This window comes from Asterias rubens, chromosome 19 (genome assembly GCF_902459465.1).
Source record: "Asterias rubens chromosome 19, eAstRub1.3, whole genome shotgun sequence".
Lineage (NCBI taxonomy): Eukaryota > Metazoa > Echinodermata > Asteroidea > Forcipulatida > Asteriidae > Asterias > Asterias rubens.
In genome coordinates, this window is record NC_047080.1 from 1,813,477 (window position 1) to 1,835,948 (window position 22,472).

At 42.0% G+C, this 22,472-nt stretch overlaps 1 protein-coding gene across 1 annotated transcript; it reads left to right on the forward strand.

Annotated features, from left to right (window-relative positions):
- Positions 1-936: 936 nt before the first annotated feature.
- On the forward strand, positions 937-22,447 carry LOC117303051 (polycystic kidney disease protein 1-like 2). The gene is made up of 24 exons (XM_033787104.1): positions 937-1,337; positions 1,837-2,431; positions 3,053-3,278; positions 3,933-4,111; positions 4,746-5,780; positions 6,238-6,396; positions 7,299-7,488; positions 8,407-8,657; positions 9,167-9,403; positions 9,854-9,999; positions 10,529-10,741; positions 11,709-11,834; positions 12,256-12,350; positions 12,937-13,048; positions 13,459-13,722; positions 14,225-14,833; positions 15,441-15,668; positions 16,153-16,439; positions 16,927-18,623; positions 19,073-19,350; positions 20,064-20,203; positions 20,347-20,351; positions 20,781-21,386; positions 21,804-22,447. Exons 1-24 carry the CDS (start codon positions 1,008-1,010, stop codon positions 22,430-22,432), a joined length of 8,637 nt encoding a protein of 2,878 aa, XP_033642995.1. The 5' UTR covers positions 937-1,007; the 3' UTR covers positions 22,433-22,447.
- Positions 22,448-22,472: the final 25 nt, after the last annotated feature.

Below are 22,472 nucleotides of genomic sequence, written 5' to 3' on the forward strand. Positions count from 1 at the left end.
TATTATTTTCCAACGTGACTTTTTAACAACAAATGAATGTCGTCTGCTCTGGGTTGAAATTCTTCTTTTGTATAAAATATTAAATAAACTGGAGGGGAACAAAGTGATAAAAGGTAGTATATTAACATAAGAAAATACATACATTTCATAGTTTCAACCCTTGAAAGATTATAAAAAACATTTGTTCCTGTGAGAAAATTCATGTTTTTTTGTCAGCATTCTGCAGACGGCCTAGGCCTACACTCTGTGACAACCGGCCAACAACGCGTATGCGTCAATTTTCGGCGCGTGGTGGAGAGAGCCGAACGCGGACGCACAGTGCACATCACATTATATAAAACGCAATCACTTTACTGAAAAACCTTTTGCATTTCATCATCTGTGCACGACTCTGATAAAGATTTATTTCCAAAGTCGACTCTGAAAGTTGCAAACTATCTACAGAATTAGATGGTTTGTGTTTGAAGATCAATCCAATTTTATGTTTGTCGTTTTTCATTTACAATGGTGAGTGAGACCAAAGTTATCCAATCCCGTAGATGGTTCTTTTTTCATGCTGTTTGGATGAGCATTATTTCTATGATGAGCAGAATAGTGACTGGCACAACAACACACGGTAGGTTTAAATCTTGTTTAGCTGCCTCCATTTGCTGGGCACTTTTGGTTTTGTAAAGTTGTACAGACCTCGGTTTGTAAATGCAATAACAAAGTTAGTCTGCTGCAGTGAGTACAGATTGTATGTTTTTAGTATTACTTACTGACCAACCAATTGTTAATATTTTTCAGTACAAATATCTGTAAACATATTTAACTATAGTGTGTACATAAAATTGTATACAAAAACTTTTAAAACGAACATTAACCAACATTCAACAATAACAAATACACTTCATCAGGAGTAAATTCACACAACAATATAAATAAACATGTCTTGTCCTTGACACTCTACTTTATTTATATTAGTCTAATTATTATTTTGGACAGTATTTCCTGAGCAGGGTGTCCACATGGAAATTAATGGAAGTACACAAGTTTACAAACAAAACTCATCAAAAAAGATCTACCCTCTTAAGTCCTGGACCCAATGCATAACACACCCTTCTGTTTTTTGTAATATCTTATTTTATTTCTTTTTTGTTCCAGATGTTTTTGGGGTGTCCGCCCCACCTGAGGTCAACTACCAAAATCCTGTAATGTTTGCCTTCTTGACTGATTTTACAAGAGAGAGCCAAATGGTGTGCTTCTGGGTCTTTGGTGATGGACAACATCTGTTTACAACTGCACAAGATTTAAAACAGGGGGTGTCACACCTATATGATTTTCCTGGTCATTATTCGGTAAGTACACTGAACTCTGCAAACAAAAATCAATCATTTTAAGATAATTAATCATTTCTCATAATAAAGTAAACATTTCTTGATTCAAATGCATCCATTCAAACAGCCCTGTTTACAAGAAAAATCATAACAAATTCATGGAACAAAATTCATTTTTTTTTTAAATAAAAAATTAGATGCCGTTTGTCTTCTGAGCCGTTTGTCTTCTTTTGCTTGTTATGGTTCTTAATGAGCATAGCAAACATTGGAAACGTTCTAGGTGCGATTGAATGTTCCTATAGTGTAGGCATGCCCCACAATACAGTGTAAGAAACCCAAGCTCCACAGCAATTGAGTAGCCCGGTGCTTTTTGCTGTGATGTTCCTTTGCAAAGTTCAAACACGAATTCCTTTGCTCATAAAAGTGCCCCTTACCAGATGAAAATTGTCATGCCCCTCAAAAACAAATTCCAAAGGCTAAAACAGAATGTCTGACAATAACCTTTTTTTTTTAAATTTAGATTTTAACGACTTGTCAGACTTCACGCGGCTTCATCCACCAACGCACTCAAGTGGACGCCATTCACATTATAGACTCAATCCAATGTGTGATAACAGACGCGAGCGCAACGGAGAAGGAGTTCTATCAACATGGTACAGATATCGTTATCCACTACCAACATGAGTACACAACAGATCTTCAGTATACTTTACTCATCAATGATGTGATAGTCTACGAAGCCAGAGCAGCGACGCCAAATCCGCCGACAAATCTCGTTGAGGATAGTTTGATCATAACTGATCAGGCAGACAAGCTTCAAGCTGGTCGTCACAATCTAACGCTGCGCGTGACAAACGACCGTGTCAACGTCTGTTGCGATGAGTTGGTAACATTGATGACCATAGTTTCAGAAGTCAGCTTGTCTGCGAGTCAGAGTGCTGTGCTTCCCGCTAGTGAAGTCGTGCTTGAAGTAACGGCCGAGTCAGGCTATCCTGCAATGATTAATTGGACAATGAAGAAAGAACGCAATGAAACTTTTGTGTGGAGTTTGGTGAAAGAGCGCAGTGGAAGAACAGCATTGGATGTTGACCAGATAACAGTCTTCTTGCAAGATGGTAAGATTATTTGCACTATAGGGCCTAACTTGATTTGGTCATCTTGTGAAGGAGCCTTAGCTTTCTAGGAAAGTGTAAACGAAAATGTTTTTTCTTAATAAAATTGATAACTACTAAGAGCCGTGTCACATGAGGCAATTTACAGGCTACCAGTTCTAGGAAATCTCAAAGATGAAAAACATTCACATCTTGATGTCCACATTTTGGAGATCTCAAGACATTGTTTGAAAAATTACTCAATGTGCTATCAAAGTTGTTCTTTAGCACAGGAATTGGTTGCCTCAAAGTTGCTTTCTTTGACAAGGCCCTTTGGTTGCCTCCAAATTGCTCCATGTGGCAAGGCCCTTAGACCCTTGTATAATGATTGAAAACTTGTTCATCAACTTCCTTGGGCTGGCAATACAAACAAAATTGCGCCCCCTGTTCTTTTTTAGTGAAAAATGTGTATTTTAATCTGATTACAAAAAAAACACAAACCATGTTCTAGAACCATACCTAATGTTCCTTTGACACTAGCCACACTCCTGTGGGAATCTTAACGGTTAAAGTCAGGTAAGAAGTGTCCTGCTTTGGGCATAAAACATCAGAATTTGTATCCTCTAATTTTTGTTGTCTACACAGTTGGAAGTTATCAAGTCACAGCCCGGATCTACAACAATCTATCCTCAGTGGAGGACACCATTCAGATTAAGACCCAGTTGCCCGTCACATCAGTTATACTGACGTCAAATAGTCCAGTCAACTTTGATGCAGAAAATACTATTCAGTTCTCGGCACAGATACTGGATTCTCCTCTCCCGAAAAGTCTGAAATACTTCATTGAATTTGGAGATGGTCATCATGGTGAGTGCTTCCAGTAGCTTCAAATTCAATATAAAAAAGTCATCTTCACACAATAATTTTGTGAAACAATTATTACAAAAGTTTGGGAAGTCCATTTTATTTGAGGATAAAAACTTATTTCAAAAGCTAACTTTGATATAAGCCAGTACACTTCTGGCCCCAATTTAATAGAGTCGCTTCTACAGCAGAAAATAGTGGTAAGCAAAAGAAAGTAGGATACCAGTGACATGTTGCACATGTGACATGCTATTTCGGCTGGTAACCTTATTCTGGTAAGTATAGTTTCCTTCTGCATATTTTAGCTACTTATTGTGCTTTAAAAACAGTTCTTTGGAACTTGGCCCAGGGCCCATTTCAATAGAGCTGCTCAAGCAGAAAATAGTGCTTAACAATTTCCTGCTAAGCAGAAACAAGCAGGATACCAGTCACGGATTGTACATGTGACATGGTACTGGGCTGTTAACCTTATTCTGTTAAATACAGTTTTCTTGTGCTAAGGAACTTTTGTGCTTAAAGCAGTTCTATGAAATTGGGCCCAAATTAGATGGGTTTATTTTCTTCACTTTGAGTATAGCTTAACAAAAATGTGGCAAACTCTCTCTGCAGAAAACTCCAGTGTGCAGAGCCCCGATCCTTGGTATGCCCGCTTGCGGAAAAGAGATTATCAGTATGGTACTCAGTCTGACGATCTGATAACAACCTCGCACACCTACACTTCACCAAATGTCTACAATGCCAGGATAACCGTCTACAACGACCTCAGCTCGGTCACGAATGAAACAACAGTGGCTGTGTTGGTGCCTATAACCTATCTGGCAATCGGTCTGAGTCATAACAGTAAGTTTGACATGGGACAATGTTTGTTAAGGGACAGCAGGTCAGGCTGGTGTCTTGCCTCGCCTTCCACCCCCTTGGACCCTGATTCGAATCCCACCAGGGGCACTGTATGGATTGGGTTTTCAGTCCCCAATCGACTGCGTGTGTTTTCCCTGGAAGAATTCTCTTGGGTTTTCCTCCCACATCTAAAATTGATACTTCTTCATTGTCTTCTATCTTACTGTCTGGTTGTAGTAGAGAACATTGAGAATATATCCACATCCAAATCCAAACTGAAAATCTCATACTTGAGTGCCATGAAAACTATGGGTGCATTTGATTAGCTTCCACAGGTTGACCCAGGTCCTCTCCCCCGGTGCATTAGAATACCTTTGACATATTTCTTGGGGCTCACCTGAGTCAGCCCCCAAGTAACCTGCTTGTGGAGCGGGTCACTTGGGGCTGACCGAGATGACGTCAAGCTGAAAAACTTTCTCAATTCTCATTTCAGGCAGAGAGCTTGAACCCTTTCTTCTCCTCAGACTAAGTGCATTTTGCTACACATTTAAAACATTAAAAACATTTGATGAATACTTTGGCAGACACTATTTTGCGATTTCATATACACCTTCTTTTTCATTGATATTTTTGTCAGGTGGTGTCTACTTTCCAAGCATTGACAATGACTGGTTTTGGCAGGAACCACCATTTTCTTATCCAGTTGTGGTCGAAAATGAATATGCATTGGAGGTGAGAGGCACTGGTATCCCGCAGCATGTAATCTGGACCATGGCAAACAACGGTGACCGGTACCAACGCAACACCACAGGTCCAGTTCTATACTATCAGTTTCCGACCAACGGGACGTTTTTGATTTCAGCATCTGCCAGTAATGTGTACTCTCATTACACAACACAAGAGGAAACTATAACTGCCCTTAATGCTATTGTCGGCCAATACCTGATCAGTAACAGCCCTGGAGTTGAAGGGGAGGTCACGACCTTTGTGGTGATTGTACAGAAACTTGGGTTGAATCCAACGTTCAGCATCGACTATGGCGATGGGCTCTCTGAAGCCATACCTGAACCTCGACGAGACGACACTGTGATGAGATTCATCCCAAGTAACCTAGCTTTACCGGCTGACCCACTGAAGTCCTACGTCGCCATCCTCAACCACACCTATGCCGCAGAAGGGGTCTACGCCCCAAGACTCACAGGCTCCAATGCAGCCATGGAATGGGTCTCCATAACTTACGTCCATATCGAAAACAACATTCACCCATGTAAGATACCAGACATTCACATTCAAGACGGTGGGAGTAACTACTACCAGGCCAAGAAGTACAGCCCTAGCCAAGCATTGATTTTCGGGGCGACGGTTAGCATCGACTGCTGGAGAGCTAAGAGAACCAGCTTCCAATGGTCGATGTATAAGATAGAGAGTCTATTCACCGTACCTAGCTCCTCCAATCAGGTCATTCTACCGCCTGGCATCAGAACAAACGCAGCTGATGTTTATATCCCGCAGTATACACTTGGTTACGGCATGTACATCGTTCGTTTGACTGTTACCGTTGTGATGAAGGATGAAGGAGACGCTAGTAGTGAGAGTACTACACATAGTTACATTGAGGTCGTCGCGTCTGATCTCGTGGCTAGAATCAGAGGAGGGTCATCATTGGCGGTTGGTGAGTTCCATTATCGGACCTACCCCCATCTTATCAGACAGGAAATATTTCTTACGCAAAGGGGGTCCTCTTATAATAATAATACTAACAAGTTTTTATGTAGCGCATTTTACAAGAATATATCAATGCGCTTTACATAACTGCCCTAGTCATTGGACCAATAACCTTCCTTTAAATGTTTCTCAGCTCCTTTTGGAGTAATGTATACAGCCCTGAGCTGCTGTTGTTCTCAGAAGGCTTTTTCAAATACAATAGCAACCTCTACAGTAGCAGCTGTTAATACCCCCTGGTGAAGAGAAGCAATTGTAGTGAAGTATCTCGCTCAAGGACACAAGTGTCATGACCATGTTCGAAACCCACACTCTGCTGATGACTCAACCACCAGAACTTGAATTTGATGCTCTAAACAGCTTGACCATGACACCCCGTAACAAGCTTTTCAATTATTTTATGACAGGCTGGCATTCTAATATAACCCTTGATGCCTCGGACTCTTACGATCCTGATGTGATACTTGGAGAGTCACATGCTGATCTGATATATACCTGGTACTGCCGCCAGGAAAATACATCCTTCCCTGCTAACATGACTGATAGTCCTAATCTACAAACAACAGGTAAGCTCTCGGTCTAAAACAACCAACATCCTCAGAAACCATTAGAAACTCTTTATAAAAAGACGGACTGTTGCCTTGATAAAAGCAGGCCTGTCGTTATACGTGAAATTAAGAACTGAGAAAATGGATTTAGCTGTAGCAAACTGTTTACCAACCAAAAGGACCCATGGTATAAATGTAAAATAATAATAATAATAATAGTGGCTTCTCATATAGCACTCAGGTCCATCACGCAGTGTCGCTTCAACATTATTACCCCTGGTCAATGGGCCTTAAACCATTCTTTACACCATCCCAGCTCCCTGTGGAGTATACAGCCTGTGCCGCCAAATATGTAGCGTAATCAATCACAAGGACCAACTCTGCCCTCACAGGTACCCATTTACCCCTGGGTGGAGAGAAGCAATTAAAGTGAATTGTCTTGCTCAGGGACACAAGTGTCACGATAATCAACCCTCGCAGAGTCTTTCTCGAAGGTCAACACAACATCCATGAACAGATAGATAAGTGTAACAGAAGCAATCAAATGGAAATACATGAATGGAGAGAGAGAGAGAGTCGGAAAGCATGCAGCGAAAAGAAAGGTGAAACTAAGGGTGCGTTCGTTTAGCTTCCCTGGGTCTACCCCGCAATGCTCACTCGGGTGAGCCCCTGACAAGAGCTAAACGAACGACCACTCACCGCTCTCGTAGTGACGTCGTTTACCTGAGGCCAGCCCCCAAGTGACCCACTTCACAAGCAGGGCACTCGGGGGTTGACCTGGGTGAGCCCCAGGAATGACGTCAAAAGCTATTCGAACGCACCGGGGCAGACCGGGGATGACCCAAGGAAGCTAAACGAACGCACCCAATGAACTCTAATACAGTTTCTTAACGTATGCACTGTCCTTCTTTGAATTTCAGGTGGCTGCTTTGGGACAGGCTTCCTGCTTTCTAATGATAGTGTCAGGTCACTAACCATCTCAGCCCAGACTCTTGCAGGGAACCAAAGCTACGTCTTCCTCTTGATGTTGTCAAAGTCTGATCGTGAAAGCAGAAGTGCAGAGCAGAGAATTACAATTCTACCGGGTGACCCACCAACTCTTGTTCTGAGGTAACTTTGAATAAAGTTCATGGCATCAATGTAGTTTTCTCCTCAGTGTTTGGATTTCCAATTGGTATAATGGGGTGTCGTGGCCGAGTGGTTAAGAGCACCGAATTCAAGCTCTGCTGATTCTGTTCAGCAGTGTGTGGGTTCGAATCCCGGTCGTGACACTTGTGTCCCTGAGCAAGACACTTAACTATTATTGCTTCTCTCCACCCAGGGGTAAATGGGGACCTGTGAGGGCAGAGATGGTTATTGTGATTGATTTAGCCGAGTAGCGCATTTGTTGCACGGGGCTGTATACTCCCCAGGGAGCTGAGATGGTTTAATGAGTGAATTAAGGCCCAGTGACCAGGGGTAATAATTTGAAGCGCTTTGAGACACCCATTTGGGAGTGACAAAAGCGCTATATAAACTCAAATATTATATTATTATAATTAATTCAGTATTTCAAAAGTGCAATGATTACTGAAAAATAATGTCAACCGAACAGAGTAGAGGGTTGACATTAACTGATAACAAATTTTTCAGAATATATGATGCGACTGACAGCAATAACAAGCCATAACAGGCCAACAGGTAAATTTTTCAAAAATATCTGTTTTTGTAAATTCAAATGGCAAAACATATCTTAAATCATATTGGCAACTTCCGTCAACATCAAAAACATAAACCACTTGACTTTTTACTCATTTCCTCAGTTTCCTTCTCTCATATCTCTTAGAGTTTTTACTTTCGCAACGTTTAAACCAAAGAGGTATCAACAAGAGTTTTTGGTGGCATTAAAACATAGACTATGCTCTATTCAAATGTATCAAGATATAAAAATGACCTTAGTCGACAAACGATTCATTTTGCTCGACCGCATCACATATATTGAAACAAAATCTTCCTCTGAAACCAAGATTTTAAATTTCCCCATCCAAGGTGTCTGATGAACTGCGGATCGCAACTCAACCCATCGGCCCGGCTGGTCCTGTCAGGGAAATGCACTGACTGCACAGCCACAACACAGCCCAGCTTTGAGTGGACACTACTACCAGGAAATACATCGAATACGAGGCAGACACTGGATTGGTCTAAAGACACAACCACAGGACGGTATTACCCGTACCTTGCCATCCAAGCAGGAGTATTTGCTGGATCTCATGACGAGACCTACATATTGCGTCAACAAAGTAAGGGCATCATTTGTATGTTTGACAGCAAAACCCATCGAGTAACTTTTTACAAAAATCTGCAAAAAAAAAATCACTGAGCAATTCATTTGGTTGGTCTCTAAATCTATAATATATTCCTAAAATAATTTTAAACTGCCTTGGCTCAATTTCACAAAGCTCTATGCCCTATAAGTCATCTTTTCACAGTGACTTGTATTAAGCCATCACAATTTGATCAGCAATTAAGAGTGACTCACAGTAAAATCTCTCTTTGTGAAATTGTGCCCTGGGCCCAATTTCATAGAATTCATAGAACTGCTTAAGCACAAAAACTGCTTAACAAATTTCTGCTTAGCAGGTATGAGCAGGATACCAGTCATAGATTGTACAAGCAACATTGTAGTTTTTCTGGTAACCATAGTATGGTAAGCACAATTCCGTTATGCTTAGCTTCTTGTTGTGCTTAAGCAGCTCTATGAAATTGGGCCCAGGTGAGAGACATTTATAAATTGACATACCTTTCTTAGTCTCAAGCAAGAGCGGTTCCACAAACTTTGCCGAGTACACCTTCAGGACCAACTCCCCACCAACCCTCGGCCACTGCTCTATCACTCCATCTGAGGGGGTGGTCCTGGTCACTCAGTTCTCCATTGAGTGTTCAGGCTTCGAGGACATCCATACACCACTGACCTACACGGCAAATGCTGTCACCGGAGCAGAGAGGTCGGCTGGGGTTAGCTCACTCAGCGACTCATCTCAACAAGGTTGGTCTAGCAATAAAAAAGAATAATTCAAAGAAAAAATACGTCATTCTAAGAAACAGGTTAATATTTTACTACTTTTGGAATAAAATACTGTACTAAATTGGTATCATGTAATAAACTGACTGGGGAAGTTTGAAATAGTAAAGGTTTTGAACAAAGAAAAATTTACTAGAGTGGGACTTGAATCAAAAACCTCTGTACCAACTCAGCAATCCAGCAGTGTTTAGTCAACACTTTGTTCATGGATGCCAGTCAGAAGCCATATAAACATTAGCTGCTGTGTAGCCAGGGATCGCCACATAAGAAGCAGCAGAGAGGGGATCATGACCTTAAGGGGATGCAACTTTTTTTATAAATTAGCAACAGCATGTCTCTGGGATGAGATAGTGCTCTTTCGGTGGAATGCAAAATTTGAATTATCCTGTTCTTAAATTCTGTGTTTACTTGCAGGTAGCTTTCTTTTTTATGGAGTAGATCCAAATATCCCTGCAACTTTCCTTCCACTTGGTTTGTCCAGTCGTGACTTCAGAGTAGAGATCAAAATACACGTCACTGACTCACTGGGTTCTAGTGTACAGACGTCCCTCTTTGCCGTGGTAAGTGCGTTTTCAACAAATCTGGGCAAAGTTTCAAGGCTCTTATAGAATATGGAAACTAAAAGTGCTATTTTACTTGTTTAATTGCTAAACGAGTTAAACAGTTCAGCTGCAGAACCCTTAGAAAACATGTGGTCACCGTGGTCTAGTGGTTAGACTGCAGGACTTGCAGCCACAAGGTTGTGGGTTCAGATCCTACTAAGCTAACCTCTGATTTCACAATGACTAGAATTAGTATTGTTGTCTAGTTACTGAAACACAATTTGTTGATTTGTGCAATTCCTAATCCGAGACATTAAACCGATGTTGGTATGTGACTGAGAGATTTGCTTTTGGCAGCTTGGTGTGTAGGAGTTTGCCAAGTTCCAAATTTAGTCACTAGTGCACATCCATATTCTCTTAGGCCTGCGAGTGACCAGAAGTGGGCGTTATTCCAAACATTTACAGCCCCGATTATCTTCATCAGGCTAACTTTAAAAAGTCTGAATTCACACACAAAAGTCTGACGTTTCTCATCGTTGACTATTAGGTCAGGGAATCTGAGGAGGAAGTGGACATCGAGGAGCTCGCTCTTCAACTGACCTCGGATGAAGATTCGCAGTTGAATCAACTACTAGATGAAGGTAACTACCAATCAGCTACACAAGTCATCAACACTGTCAGCTCTATGCTGAATGTGGAGGCAGAGAAGGATGGGGATGATGAGGGAACCATGGTTGAGAAGAAACAACAGCGAGTGGAGGTTGGTCTGATTGGAATACTTCAATATAACAGATGTTAAATTTGGGGTTTTTACCCATATACACCGGTGTGGCGGTTTCAGTCTTCCGCCATGTTCAGTTTTCCAGGTGACTTAGCCGGACATAAAATGGACTACTTTCGCTTGCTGTGCGCAGGCGTCACATGACGTAATGTTACCGTATTTGGTCATTCGGAAAACTAGGGGCAATCTTGGAGGACTAGATGGTATGACATGACTCTAGAATTGCAAAGGTCGTGGGTTCGAATCCAACCAGAGTAATATGCCTGTGATTTTTTTCACAGAACTCAGGTAAGTACTGAGTATACAGTGCTAACACCAAACTAATAGAACTTCAATACTTAAAATTACTAATAATTACAATAACTAGTTCGTATATGGCGCATTTTATAATGTATCAATGCACACATTATTTCCCTGGTCAGTGGGCCAATAACAATCCATTAATTTCTCTTAGCTCCCTGGTGAGTATACAGCCTGTGCTGCTTTTTTTAGACACAATATCAACCTCTACACTCGCAGGTACCCATTTATTCCCCCTGGGTGGAGAGAAGCAATTATAGTAAAGCATCTTGCTCAGGGTGCAAATGTTTAGCAAGGATCGAACCAACACTCCTATGGCTCAACCATCAGGGCCCAATTTGATGGCTCTGCTTACCGTAAGCACAGAATCGGCGCGTACGGAAGCAGGGAATTCTGTGCTTGTAACAAGCGTATTTCAAGGGTTAGCGGCGAATTTTGGCTTCTGCCGCGTGCGTACTTCACGTAACAAGGCATTCTTTGCTTACAAGGTTAGCGCAGAAATTTGGCACTTGCACCTAAGCGGGGAATCGCAATCGTAAGCGCAGAATTCGGTGGTATGCAGAGCCATGAAATTGGGCCCTGAACTTGAATTCGATGCTCTAAACCACTCTGCCTTTCATTTCCCAATTGGTTTTATTTTGTGTAGGCAAGAGAGTCTCTGCTCAACATGCTCAGCCAGGTTGAAGTCAATAGCCTGGAATCCATACAGTTGACATCATCGGCTATTTCCCAGATTACTAGCGAGGTAGAGGAGATATCCCCACAAGCTCAGGTATAAAAGTTTTGGTTAACTTTTGAAACTTGTAATTTGTTTCCATTTTTATAAGAACTTTATCTATTAGAAAACTAGTTTATCGGAAAACTGAAGTTTAATCTTGGAGTCCCTCTTTAATTTGTCAATCCATAGACCCAATACATTCAACTTGGACTCGGTGAAGATTATTACTACAATTCAAGCTCAACTTGTTCAAGAAAACGTGTAAAGCCTGGTTCATACTTCTTGCTAATGCGATTCGAATTTTGACGTTACAGGGATGTTTTCGCAGAAAGGTTTCGCGGGAGTGCAGCACAAGTTAACCGAATTATTTGTTGCGAGTTTGTGTTGTCAAAATTTGTATCGCAGGAAGTATGAACAGAGCTTTGCACTCAAGACATTGTTTCAATTCCGTTGTATTTACCACTTGAATCTCCAGGTGTCGACCACCAAGGCAATCCAGAGCATGAGTACCATCTTAAAGCAGCAGTCTGATATGGGAGTTGGCGGAGAGGCAGTTGAAGGAGCAGCTAAGTAAGATCCATAAATTACAGAAAGTAAAATTGTTAAACAATTTCAATGACAGAATCTGAAAGACACTTTCCCTTGTGGATCGAGTCTAAAAAAAATAATTTACTTTTGTACAAGAGATAATATCACAAGGCCGGCAGCCGTCGATTTCACAAAACTCTTCCTAAACTTAGGATTAATCTTAGGACTTAGAGCGAGTTTACAACTCGGGATAGGATAAATCCTAGCGTTTTGTGAAATCTGCTACAGGCAACTTAAAGGTGGGGGTGTTGTCACATAGTGCTGAAGCTGAAGGGTTAACCCCTTTACAATTGGCAAGGATGGTGCCATGGGTATCATCCACTAGGTGCCTGGCTGGTGGAGCAGAATGCACTACATGTACCTTCCACACTTTTTATGGATTAACTAGGGTTATGTTCCTTGCTCAAGGGCGCAAGTGACATGACCATGATTCAAACCCTTACTCTGCTGCTGACAACACCAGAGCTTGGGTCCGGTGAACTAGATAGCTCGGCCACGACATGCCACAAAATGTACAAAGTATTTGTAAGCAATTTTTCACATTTCTGATTTGATTGTCTCTCATCAGGTTTATTGTGTCTGGATTGTCAAATGTCATGAGTTCTACAGCCATCACCCAGGATCAAAACACCTCAGAAAGTTCACAGTTATCAGAGCAAGAATTGGAAACTAAACAGCAGGTGATTTGATACTTTTAATAGTACGTCAGTCACAAATAAAAATAATAAAAAATCAGTTCTGTATTATTGATGTTTAATTATATAATCTAAGAGATTTTCATTTCATTTCATTTCATTTATGAACTTCACAGGTAGGTAAAAAATAAATAAAATAAAAATAAATGTTTTTAGATCTTAAAGTCGACCCCCTTCCCCCAAAATCGGCTGCCGAGTAAGATGTAAACACACAAATAATAGTCTCCCCCACCTTATTGAATATTTTGAGCGTGGCAAAACAAGCTATATATGTAGCTCAGTTGGTAGAGCGCCAGCACATGAGTCCGTAGGCTGTTGGTTCAAATCCTGCTCTAGTAAACTTGTTTTAGTTCAACCTCAAATCATCTTACCTTCTCTGTGTTTTTTTCTTCTAGGCTCGTAACATCACCTTGGCATCTCTCCACGCTCTTGACGATGTCCAGGCTGCTATTTTCTTAAACAAAGTACCGGGTGAGCAGCCGACCGTTCTCCAGACAGAGTCCCTCTCCATCATCCTACAGCGACAGGAGAAACACGATTTGGATGGTTTGATGCTCCAGACAGAAAACTCTGATGTGATTTTCAAGTTGCCAGTGGGATTGAGCACAGCAATTGATCAGCATGGGGCGTCATCATATGATGAAGTCGTTGATACAAAGGTAAGTATTACATAAATTTTGGTTTGTTTTAAAACAAAGACTGGTACAGAGTTGGCTTTAAATGAGAGCACTTACTTGACCCTCCTACATACAGGCAGTGTTCTACCTTAACCGTGGTCCGCTGGCCAAAATGCCACTTAAAACACTTGTGGACCTGTCAAATTACACTCCAAGTGGTCCGGCTGGCTAGTTCAGTCTGCCAAATCACCCTTGTTTAAAAAAAGACAAGTGAAAAAGCTGAGGACCCAATGAAGAAACAAGCTAGTCACTGAAAAACCTGAGGTACCATAGACTACCACAAATATAATACTTTCTAGGCTACCATTGAGTACATGGGTTTCTTCCGTTCTGTGGACTTAAAAGTCTCCACATAAATACCTGTGGTATTTCTTTTATTGAAAGAGTTTGGCATAATAGAGTCCAACGTGTGATTACTTATACTAATTAATATGTGCAGGAAACGATAAAAGCTTTTTACTGATAAAAGCTTTTCATACCGTAGATCCATCATTTTCAACACAACCCTTTTACATGGTCGGAGAGCAGCAACAGAGTGACAAGTCATGTGACCAGCCTCAAGCTTGGACATGGCACTGACCAATCAGACATCGCCGTTCAGACCCTACCTGAGGCCGTTGAAATGATGGTGATAAACGGCGATGACATAAAACCTACGCTTCTCCGTGCGTCTTTCAACCAGCTGACCAATCAGCTCCTCTACTCTTTAAATGTGACCAATGAAAATTCTTCCGCCATCATCACAGTTGCATTCAACCAATCGTTGGACTCAATCGAAGCACGGACTTTAAATTTAAGCCTGTACTATGATTCTCCACCAAACAACACAAACACACCATTCGACGCATCAACAATTCTGCCTTCAAATCCAGTGGAAAACCAACTGAATTGGAATACAACCAATATGACCTTTGACCCTTATATTTGGGTCATACCAAGTGAGAAGATCTCTGAAACAGGGGCATATTTTGTGACGGTGGACGGAGGGGATGGTGTCGATGTAAGGAATCTACATCTCTTGGTGTATGCGTTTGGTTCCCAATGTCTGTACTGGGATGAGGCTACAGAAGAATGGCTAGGCGACGGTTGTAAGGTGACAATTTACATTTTTGCAAATTTTATGAGAGACGGATTTTATACTAGGAAACTGTCCTAGTTATCAAAGTAATGAAGAGAAGATGACCATTTGGTAATGTCAACGCAGGAAGAAAAATCAGTATATTGAATACACAAACTGAGGAACTTTTCACGCAGAAACGTTTCTCAGATTGAAATGTTTTTGAATCCCTCTCACTAAAACCACATTCCTTAAAGCGAATCATTTCTCAACATGACCTACATTGTGAACAGCTGCAGTGCTTCTTACAAAGTCAGTTTTTTATGAGTAATTACCAAAGGTATACCCTTCAAATAATATACATGCTGTTTTTTTGCCCCCAAAAAAACATTTTTAACCACAATGGAGCTTTCTGAATACCGTCAAAGAATAACTTCATACAAATCTGATTGGAATAAACACTTCAAAACTATAATGTTTTACATTTTCTTCAGAGTTTATATGACGGCTCACAAATTATTTCCCATCTTCCTCCAGGTTGACCCGTTAACATCCAAATCTAATTGGAATAAACACTTCAAAACTAATGCTTTACCTTTAGAGTTTGTATGATTGTCTCTCAATATACATTTTCTATTCCCAGGTTGGACCCTTAACATCCACAGCCAAGACTCACTGTCTGTGCAGTCATCTTACATCCTTCGCGTCAAGTTTCTTAGTCATGCCCAATGCTGTGGATCTGACAGACTTCAGTCTCTTCGCAAATGTGGCTGAGAATCCAATAACTGTCATAACTGTTGCTGTGGTGTTTGTTATCTTTGGTCTCGGCGCTGTGTGGGCGCACAGGAGGGACCGTTTGGAGAAAGAGAAGGTTCGGACTGTTTTGTTTGTAGGATAAAAATTGTCATTTTCACAACAAAAAATACAATGAAATGAACTGATCGTCATAAGCCAATCTGACAGGCATCCCCAAACAAAGATATTGACAAAATAGGGAGATCAACAGACCGCAAACAAAGGGCTAGATATCTCAGTTGGTAGAGCACCGGCACGCTAATCTGAAGGTCACATGTTTAAATCCCGCTGTACTAAACAATTTTTTTTAAATCTTAAATTTATACTAACGATTCCATCACAGCTGCACATTTTGTAGTGTTAGATTTAGAAACCACATACTATTGAATGAAAATAGAGAGAAATTGTAAGTTGAGCTATTTGGGTACATGGATCTTAGAGAAAGGACGACAGTGGTCTTTTCTCTATGCTTTGATGGAGAACCCTCATTTAATACAAAAAGAGGCCAGACCAATTTGGGAAGACAAAAAGTAAACACCAAATTCTCTTCTTGAAAACAGGCTCGCCTTATAGTCCTTGAAGATAATGAACCACTGGCAACTTACGGATATCATGTGACGGTCTTTACCGGAATGCGTCGAGGAGCTGGCACGACGGCTTCAGTGACTCTCACCCTACAAGGCATCGTGGACGATAGCGAGCGTCATGTACTGGCCACAGACGACAAGGAGAGCCCAGTGCTGCAGAGAGGCGGGATCGATTCCTTCCTGCTGATGACTAAAGAGTCACTTGGGATACTACGGTCGGTCAGGGTGTGGCATGATAACGCGGGCAGTAGTCCTGATTGGTAAGATCAATAAATATAATCGGATATTATTTTCCGAGTGGCTTTCAATATAAATACTTGGCAGGAGAATTACTTTTTCGGAGGAGACACAGTGATACACAAAGGGGGGGGGGATGGTGTGTAAAGGCTGACCAACAACAAATAATAACAGGGACACTGTACTTTTGACTCTACTCTATCGCGGTCCCCGTAGCTGTTAGGCTGAAGGGGCAAAGAGATGGCGGCCACAACACACTTCCTCCACAACTCTGGATCTTCAGTGGTCCTCAACATTTGCACCCAGCTTACGATACTCCCGTCCAATGCTTCACATTGTCTACCCATATCTTAAAAAATCCACCTTAAAATATTCATTTTTATCAATAACTGAGACACAGCTTTAGACGTTCATCTAAACCATAAACAAGCAGCAAAATTTTTACGGAAAAGAACTTGATTTTTTGTTCATACATTTGAACTTAGCATTAATTTTGACTCTTTGTTGCAGGTATCTCAGCCGAATCTTGGTCCACGATTTAGAGAAAGACCGCTGGTGGTACTTCCTCGCCCATACCTGGATCGCCGTCGATGCATCCAACGGCGAAATCGACAAGACTTTCAAAGTGGCGGCCCCTGATGACCTGAAGGGTTTCCACTACCTCTTCTTCACCAAGAGCGCCCGCGACATGAAGGACAACCATCTGTGGTTCTCTGTGCTGTCCAGACCACCACGGAGCTCCTTCACGCGGCTCCAACGTCTCGCCTGTTGCTGGTCGCTCCTCATGTCGACGATGCTCATGAACATCATGTTCTTCAAGGCTGAAGAAGGAATAGAGGATACCACCGTTAACTTCGGGGTGATGAGTATTTCGATGAACACAGTTTTGATCACAGTTGAGAGCTGCCTGTTAGCCTTTCCAATCAACTTTGTCATTGTGCAGATCTTCAGGAACACTCGGCCGAGGAGTAAAGAAGAGGTTGAGATTGTGGCCATGAATGAGGAAGATGAGACTGTGGTTCATGTGGATTCAACTGGCTTTCACGAACGTTCGAGTCAAGCTGAACAACCATCTTCCAAAGTTGAGGAAGCCGAAAAGAATTCCCAGCTTCAAGCTGCTCCCTTGGATATACCTGATACTCCTTCAATTTCACCGAGCTCAAATATTGGCTATTCACTTGCTCCCGAGTCTCCTTCTGAGTTGACGATAACCTTAAATCCTGGACGTGGTGACAACAACTCGGCCATGAGTCATAACACCCTTCCAGAAAGGGAGCTCTTTGCTGGTGATAAAGCGTATGAAGAGTACATTGACATGCATGCAGAGTATGTCTATCTGCGCAGTACATGCACCAACTTCAAAAACACAAGTCATGAGTCTTCTCAAACATCAGCCAACAACAATAATCCCCCCGAACGAATACAGAAGACAAGGACGATTGAAGTTCCCGTCGTTCAAGAAAGTGTTCCAAAGCAAGAGCATTTCAGACTTGAGTTGTTGCCAGAATGCGACCAGGGCATTCTGTCACACTACATAACGGAACTTACTCCAGAACCGTCCAGGAACCAGAACACAAACAGAAACTTCAGTGCATCCAGCGAAGCATCATTCCCAAGACAACAATCCTCTCCATCCAACATGAGCAGCCACGTCACCAGCAGCATCAGTATCTCAATCTCATCGCCCAGTTCAAACGAATCCGCCACCTACACAAACTACCAGAAGTACCTGAGCACTCGTTTAGGCCTGCTGTACGAACAGCTGCACAATCCCAATCCGAATCTATTCAAGAGTGAAGAGGACCGCAGGAGGGCGTTGAGGAAGTTCAAATTGGTCTTGTCTCTCCACGGTTGGGAGGAAGAGAGAGACGGTTCAAGTTCCGAGGAGGAGGAGCCTACGGATGAAGTACAGAGGCTGTTTGTGGTGAAAGGTCGCCTCCCCTGGTGGTGCACCTACGTAGGATGGTTTCTTGCCGTGTTTTCGAGTCTCTTCGCCGCTTACCTGATCATTCTCTACGGCCTGACCTTCGGGAAGGCGAAGTCTATCGAGTGGGTGATTGCTATGTTCATGTCAATGTTTCAGAGCATCTTTGTCATTCAACCGTTTAATGTCATTGCTATAGCAGCTTTCTACGCTATCGTCATCAAGAGTTCTGAATATGACGACATCGGGGCCAGGTTCTTCAGGCAGATGAAGAGTTACACAGGTGAGACGAGACAAGACTAATTATTCTCGGGAATTGTACGCATATTTAGATCTATAAACAATGGAATTTTACTGGTTATGTGAGCTGCCACCTCGTGCTCCAAAGTCTGTCATTGTTCTTTCCTTTCACACTACTTTTAAATTACTTGTTACAACATTCTGCTTGGCAGATTTCTTGGCCAAGCAAGAAATGACTGGGGTACCCGTTCTAGCATGGGCTGGCTGGTTAAAAATCTTTACTTTGCAAAAGTTGTCTGTGCTGAGCAAGTTCTAGTAATTACAGACTCTATTAAATTGAACCATGACACCCTAAAACACACTATCATTACCTTATCATTACACTATCGTTACACTATGTTTACTTACCTCCAGGCAATCGACAAGCAAGCAAAACACACTATCATTACCTTATCATTACACTATCGTTACACTATCTTTACTTACCTCCAGGCAATCAACAAGCAAGCAAGACTAACGTTGACACCAAAAGTTTCCACGCCAACAGACAGCGAGACTCTCACTTCTACTGCCCGCCCACCGAGAGTGCCGTGGAGCTGGCGAGAGAGAGGAAACAAATGGATAGTAAGATGTACTCCGTCGTCAAGTCTTTACTTGGTCAGTTGCTCTTCATCTGGCTGGTGGTTCAAGTCAGTAACGGTCAGCGTGACCCAAACAGTATTTACCTTCACCAGGCAATCACAAACAGCTTTACGTCTGAAGTGAACAAGGTAACAAAATTAATTGTAAAATTTATGAAAAAAACAGCTTAGTTGTGGTATTCATGGCATAGAAATAGCTCACAGCAATACACCGATCCAGTAGGCTCCGTCCACAACGCACGTGTGAGCTAGAACACGTGGTGCTCTCCAATGCCTTTCTGCACAACTCTGCCGCGCGCGCCATGATACGCGCACGCATGTCGGACCTTATTTGACTGACCTTCGTTACGTTGTGATTGGTCAATACACAACGGGGCGGAGCTCAGTGGATGGGTCTATTGCTGTGGTGCCCTGTGCTTTTGATGCGGTCAGTGGTGCCCTTTGCAAAGGTCAAATACAAATTTTTACTCATAGAAGCGCCACTTACCAGACGAAAATTACTGTGCTCCTTCAAGAATGAAGTTCAAAGCCTGGCATTCACAAGCTTTATGTGGAAAAACATTATTTTAAAGCCATATTGTCATAAAAATATGAAATAAAATGACACTACATTCATCAGCGGTCTCAAGTACATACATAGGCATGTTATTTGATTCTTGGAAAAAATAAATGAACATATTTTTTAGTACAAAGCTAAAAAGCTTTTTCCAAGCCACAAAGACCTTGATGAAAGGCAAATAATTGTCAAGTACCACCCTGAAAGTGAGCAAGTAGTTACTCAACACTTTTGCTTTGAAATAAAAAATAGATACTTACCCATGTTATATTTTCCTGATCTCTAGGTGATAAATATGGCCGATGTGTACCACTGGATGAAGCTGGAATTTATCCCAGCATTGTATGGGGACGATGATTCAACACTGGCGGACTCTTTTTTGGTTGGAAGCCCACGACTTCGTCAGCTCAGAGTCAAACAAGGTGTGTTCATAGATAAAAGACGCTTTTCATTGTCCACCATCGTTGAAACATGCACATGAGAAAAGCTGAGAGTAGTGCGCGAGCGTATACGTTTTTAATCACATTTGGTGGTCAATGGTGTCATGTCCAATCCATGTGATCTTCAAGCTTATGTGGAGATTTTTATTTTATTTTTTATGTTAAGTATAAAACTTCCCTACAAAAGCCTACGGCTGTTTCAAAATTGACAGCTGTGGCTATGGCTTTGATCATTACTAAGGGTGTTGCTAAAGACGTCCTACTTCAACGCATTGAAATGGTGATCCAGCCAGAGCCATAGCTGTAGACACAATGTCAGACACCATTTCACGTCTAATTGTTAGTGAATATAGATCTACCACAATAGACTTTATCCATTGACATCATCCTGCTACTGTTGTAGAGGTAAACGATGATGAAACAATGCAAATGCGCAGATTTTGAACGCGTGGCACAGGAGTACAACCTCCTCTTGACCTCCTGAGGGCATCCTACTGAATTGACCTCATCGGCATAAGGTCTGTATATTGTCTCTTAACGCTTTGATATTTTGCTTCCATCAGATCGCTGCGTCGATCCAGAGGCTTACTTCGGTTTGAGACCAGAATGCCACGCTATCCCTAGTTGGATGCTAGATACAGAATCCTACAGCACATCCTGGGCACAGCAACTATCACCAACAACCACGTCTCAGTCATCCAGCCCATGGGTCTACCAAACCCAGCAACAAGCTCGTGGAAATTTCATCCTGACTGATCCAGGTCGATACCACCGCGGGGGATTCACTGCCAATCTTGGAATGACGCGAGAAGCTACCGAGAATGTACTGGCCATACTACAAGATGCATTATGGATCGATCAATACACGCAGGCTGTAATCGCAGAGTGGGTGATGTACAACGCCAATGTGAATCTGTTCAGTGTTAATACCGTCATCTTCCGCGCGGAGGGAACGACTAAGGTTGTGGCCGCGGAGGACTTTGTCATACTTCGGATTTATCGGTACACAAACAGCTTTGATAAGTTTGTGTTGACTCTTGAGGTGATTTATATCCTGGTCGTACTGATAATTCTTGTCAAGGAGATCAAGAAGTGGAGAAGAAAACGTGCGGACTACTGGGTGTTCTGGAACTACTTGACGATAGTAATCATCTTGCTTTCTGTTGTCGGTAAGATGCTTATTTAATCTGGCAAAAGACTTTGCAAACTCATAGCTCTAAAAAGATACAACTTCATAAAGCCAAAGAAGTTCAACAATATTTGTGCTTACTCAAAGTGTTCACAAGCAGTTTCATTGATTAATACCACCAATGTGATTAAGTATTTTGATTTGTGCAACTCATCAATAAAGATGTTAAACTATTGTTTGTATAAAAGAGATCGGCTGTTGCCTGCTTGGCGTTTATCCCTTGACAAAAAGTTAATGAGGACATTCTAACTCCAGAAGACTATCAGAGCATACTGATCGAAACGTCGTGTTGAAACCAACGGTTCTTTTCAGATAGTCATTACATGGTGTAACCGCAAACATTTCCATATTGAGGATATTATATTTTTTAGTATCATACTTTTAATTCATTCTACAGCAACAGCGACTTATATATGGGAGTATGTACTAGCAGCAGAGAGGTTGGCGCTCCATAAAACCAACCGTGAGATGTACATGAGCTTCGCTGATATCGTCTTCTTGGACTATATTCTCATCCTGAGTCTGGGTGGTATAGCCTTCTGCAGCATCCTCAAGTGTCTCAAGATCCTTCATTTCAACAACAGCATCTTCCTGATCCAGAACACCATCGGAATCCTCTCCGAGAAGATCGCGTCTGTCATCTTCTTACTTTTCTTCGCCATAACCGCATTTGCGTTCTTCGGCCACATCGCCTTCGGTAGTCACTTCCAGGATTTCTCAGGGTTCGTCATGTCTGTCGAGAGTGTCTTCGTCCTCATCTTGCGGAAGTATGATAAGATGCTGGAGGTGATTGAAGAGTTTGGGGTCCAGGCCTACTTCCTGTTTGCCGCAGGAAACTTCCTTCTTGTCGCGGTCGTGATGAATGTCTTCATTGCTCTGATCTTGGATTCCTTCTCCAAGTCCAAGAGGAAGTTTGTTAGATACAAAGACCATAGTGTGTTGAAAATGCTTTGTGGGTGGCTTCTCTCGGCTTTTTCGATTCAGGAACAGCCGGTGAGACTTCACAAACACAACAGCCTCCAATAACTAAGCACATCGAAGGAAATGTAAAGACAGCTGGCATAGT